The 4900-nt window shown below is 31.6% G+C and overlaps 1 protein-coding gene across 1 annotated transcript; it reads right to left on the reverse strand.

Annotated features, from left to right (window-relative positions):
* Positions 1–4020: 4020 nt before the first annotated feature.
* Positions 4021–4900, reverse strand: LOC105130269 (hydroxyproline-rich glycoprotein family protein). The gene has a single exon (XM_011032691.1). It carries the CDS (start codon positions 4865–4867, stop codon positions 4031–4033), a length of 837 nt encoding a protein of 278 aa, XP_011030993.1. The 5' UTR covers positions 4868–4900; the 3' UTR covers positions 4021–4030.

Below are 4900 nucleotides of genomic sequence, written 5' to 3' on the forward strand. Positions count from 1 at the left end.
ATTGATGTTCTTTACATATCGTGGAAAAAAAAAGAAGAGATGATTTATCTCTTGTGAAATAAAGGTATTTAGTCTTTTTATTGAGGCACATTAATAATGGTTTTACAAACAGATAATTAAATATTTATATTTTTTAATTATTTCATCAGTAATTTCATCTATAATATTTAATTTAAATTTTTAATTTCATAAAAAAGTTTCAAAAAACACCAAGAAGTACTAATAACTTTTCAATCCATTGGTAATCTCATCTATGATATTTAAATAAAAATTTTAAATTAATTGAATTTTTTTAGAAAACCACCAAATAAAACTGATGATTTTTCAATCCATTAGTGATTTTATCTCTAAAAAAAATAATAAACATCACAATTGAAAAATGAACAGTTCTAGAGCTCTCTAGAGAATAGCGACAGAAAATTCTATCGGTGATTCTCTTTGTAATTGATTTAATGAACAGCGTTCACAGTTTACCAACGAATTTACTAACAGATTTTACCGACAGAATTTATTTCGTCGATAATTTTGTTGGTAAAAAAGACACATTATCATTTTTTTGCTTTGTTTTAATATTTTTCTCACTGTAATTCCCTCGGTATATACCGTTGGAATATCTTCGTCAGTAAAATCCCTTGAACTCGGTATATACCGTTGGAATATCTTCGTCGGTAAAATCCCTTGAAAATTTACCAACAAAAATATTCTCTTAATATTTTTATTTTTATTTATTTATTTTTTGGTAATGCATTAAATTTTCAAAAACAAAAAGATATAAATTTTAAAAACTAGTTTTCATGGAATGAATATATGATTTAGAGTCATATTAGGTGTAGAACCTTAAGGATCAACTCTAGGATTAGCCTCCCACCCCCGGTTTTGGCGAGCAATTTTGTATGATATATAATAAAATATATTTACATTGACTATACGATCTAGATAATGATCCACTAGTTGAAGTAATAACCTTGTAGATTCAATACAAATATTGTTTAGTTCAGTTTTATAAACTTTGTGTTTATAAATTATCTAATTTAATATTGAGTTTATAGGTGATGACTATAGTTATTGGCTGTATGTGCCAAAACCCAATGGTCACATGGATGCACATGTGTCCCAGATGCCCCTGTTATAGGGAACATATGAACAGAGCCTACCTATCTGCGCATGGTTCATAGCCATAGGCCGCCGTCCCCCTCCAGCAGGAACCTCTCTGACATGTATGAAAAGTATTGATGCATGAGAAAGGGGATGGATAATTGGGAATGTATTTGGGAACTGTCTGGTTTGGCGTAGTCTATGCATGAAACTAAATTTATGAATTTTAAAATGCATATATAATAGATAATGGATGCGGGGAAATGAGGCAACAATTATTGTCGATTGAAGCTAGGACCCTAAACCAGCATTGGACATCGAGTAGTGAGTTAGAGCAGATGGTTTGTTCGTGCATGTGAAAACTATGATGTCACTTCTTTTTTCTTTTTTCTCGGTGAGTAAAAAAATTAGATTCTTTCATTCTAAACTTCATCGGAAATCAGGTACGTGTAAGATTATAATAATGATGAGGGTTAAATATATTTTTTATTTAAGAATATATTAAATTAATTTTTTTATTTTTAAAAAATTATTTTTGATATCAACACACCAAAATAATATAAAAATATTTAAAAAATTATTTTAAATAAAAAATTTAAAATTTAAAACATGGTTTGTATCGCATTCCTAAACATATCTTTAATAAAAGTTTATTTATGCCTATAAAAAAAATTAAAATAATTATTGTTGTTTTGCAGATATTATATGGTATTGGTCAAAAGTTTTTTCTTTATTTACAATAAATCAATAAATATTTATTGATGTAAGTGCATACCGTTAAAAAATTATACAAATTTAAAAGTTTAAAATTTTGAATAAAATTTTAAAATATAATTTATATTATTTTTAAATATATTCTTTTAAGTAAAAGTTAATAACAAAATTTTAAAATATAATTTATATTATTCTTTAATATAACTAGTTTTATATAAAATATATTAATAACAAAAAATCAAATGATGAAGGGCACTAAGGGTATGCTACCAAAGTGGGAAGATTAAGTGACCTGAGATTAATGAAAAGGACTTAGCTTGACTTTTTAATTTTATAGGCTAATAATTATAATTAAACAAGAAAAAAGAAAGGAGAAAGGAGAAAAAGCAACGAGTACATGCCAAATTATGATTAAAGAACGAACCCAATACAGAGAGGGATCCATTTTTCACCAACTAACCAAGTGCAAGTGCGAGCAAGAAAGAGGTAAAGTGAAACCCACCCTTCCAACCTGCTCAAAAGCTTGCATTCTCCATGGTTCTATATTTGCTAATGCTCTGCTAAAGTTTTCTTGCTTTAAATCAATAAGACTTCCTTCAAAGTACCACTCCCTTTATGCCACTTGCTTTTCTGAGAGATGTCCTGCACAAAGTACAATAATTGTTCTTCTTTGGCGATCTCCTTTTTGCTGTTAACTATAATCTTTTGAGGGAAAAGGACTCGAGATTGAATTTAAGACCTTGTTTCTTATATCTAGTACTTATCAGGTAAAGAAAATTAATAAGGAAAATTATAAAATTATGAGATCCCACCATCGATATCTTATGTATGAATCTCAATGTGTATACTTTTTAATTAATTATAAACAACTATTTATCATTTCTCGTCAATGATTCTAACGTCTGTAGTGTCAATAAGCCTACATAGCAAATTAATTTAACCTCTCCCTATTTTCTTTTCTTCTTCGTATGTACATCTGGGCAGTTGGAGTGTGGCCGTGCCAAACAGTATATTGAGCCCATTGGCCGCCGAATGGGCCCACTGTCGTGCCTGTTTGTGATCAGAAGTTTTGTCCTGAAATGAAACGTATTGATGGACTGTAGGCCTCGAACTGATCCAAAATCTCCCCGGATATGTCACCATATTTTATCCCATTTTTCCATATAAAAACAAAAGCATTTTCCTGAAAAAATGATTTTTTTATTTGAATGTGCCAAAGAAAAAATTTGCTGTAAAATAAATTATTTTTCATTCACGATTTTTTTATGATGATGATAAGATAAGAAAAAATTACAATATTTGTGATAAAGATGGTGGTAATAATGGTGGTATTGATAATTATAATAGTAGCATCCATGATATTTATAGTTGTAGTATTTGTTATATTAATAATATTGATGATAATAGGATGTTCATTGTTATTGTAGTGATGATGGTGATAATAAAAATAAAATATAATTATTTTAATAAAAAAAATATAGTATTGGCAACAATGATTATGACATAGTAATTATAATAATGGTTATCACCAATTATACATTATAAAATATTATTTTAATATATTATAATATAAAATACATTATAAAAAACAACTACAACCTCATTCTCATACATCATTTTAGTTTTACTTCATTTAGACCGTGGAGGACATGGAGTTGTGAAGTACTGGACTTCCAAACTTTTAAGATTTTATTTGGGCTTCATCATAGGTAGGCCATCCATTATCTAAGTTCAAGATGATAAACTGGTAGAAAGATGAGCACAATTGATTTTGCCCCAGTAGCAAATCAACAGGTGATGCCAAAATTTTGTTACCAAGAGAGGCATAAACGATTGATATATGTATACTATCATCTTAATTAATTCAGTGAGCATAAATTCTGGATGCATGGGTGGTCATCTAGAGAATAAAAATGGAACGCGCCATCACCTTTTGCATTAAGAGACAGGGGAAATGCATAAATTTACAGAGAACGGCCACGCAAAGAATTAGACTACAGCCACAAGTGATTATTATATGATTAGTTTTCCTGAAGAAATAAAACGAAACTAGAAGTACGTATTTATGAAGTCCATAGATCCCACCGACTGGAATAATCAACATAAAATAACATTCGCATGAAAGGAAAATACTACAGGACCCGAAGTATTAAATTAATTTGCATAACATTGATGGTTACTACTGCAGTGTGATCATCATCATTGATATGATCAGCACCATCTACTTGAATTTGGACTGACATTTTTGAGATAGAACATCCTTACCTGCCCCCAGAGAGCTCACCTTGAAAGTACAAACAACATTGATTTCCTTACGCCGTAATTTAATTCCCCCGAGACCTTTCATTGTGACTGGGACATCCATTCTTATTGATAAAGATACATGTTTTTTCCCCCTTTTGTCTTGGATGCTCGTTTCAACGTCGTCAGGCAATGGTCCACTTGAGCCAGATAGACCCAACTCAATGCTTTTTGAACTATCAGCGTCTTGATCAACCTCAGGGAATTTTCCTGTACCAATCTTGTGATTCTTGTATAATAATGTGGCATCCCCTTTGGTAACATAAGAAATGCTCAACCTTCCATTTGGGTTCTCTGTTTCGAATGTGATTTGGTACCCAAGATGTGTTTTCTTATGAGTAGAAAGCGGTTTTTTGACAGTAACATTCACAACGGTGAAGAGAGGAACTTTAGGGGTAAAAAGAATGTGAAATGTCCAGGCGATTATGCCAATAATGAGAGCAAGCAAGATCAATGCAACGATGATGCACAACCAACGGTTGCAACAAGACCTCTCCTTCTTTTGTGGAAGGCGGTGGCGTTCCGCAATTATAGCATTTTCTGGTGATGGAGTATTGAATATTTGATCTTTCGGGATCTGAATAATATAGGTTTCAGATTCAATGGCGCCTTCGGGAGATGGGTGTTTGATGGATTTCTTGCGTGATGGAAATCGTCTTGCTTGGGGAATAAGGTCACAGCCGGATGGTGGGGATCTAGCGTGCAGAGGAGGCTCATCGCTTTTGTCACCACTTTCATTTGAGACCCGCTCCTCCATTTGGAGATGGGGAGCGGCGGACAAAAGGGAGGA

The sequence above is a fragment of the Populus euphratica genome, unplaced genomic scaffold (genome assembly GCF_000495115.2).
Source record: "Populus euphratica unplaced genomic scaffold, PopEup_1.0 scaffold45.1, whole genome shotgun sequence".
NCBI lineage: Eukaryota > Viridiplantae > Streptophyta > Magnoliopsida > Malpighiales > Salicaceae > Populus > Populus euphratica.

Coding starts and splice junctions, on each gene's coding strand:
- LOC105130269 (XM_011032691.1), bottom strand. CDS start 4,867: ATGGAGGAGCGGGTCTCAAATGAAAGTGGTGACAAAAGCGATGAGCCT.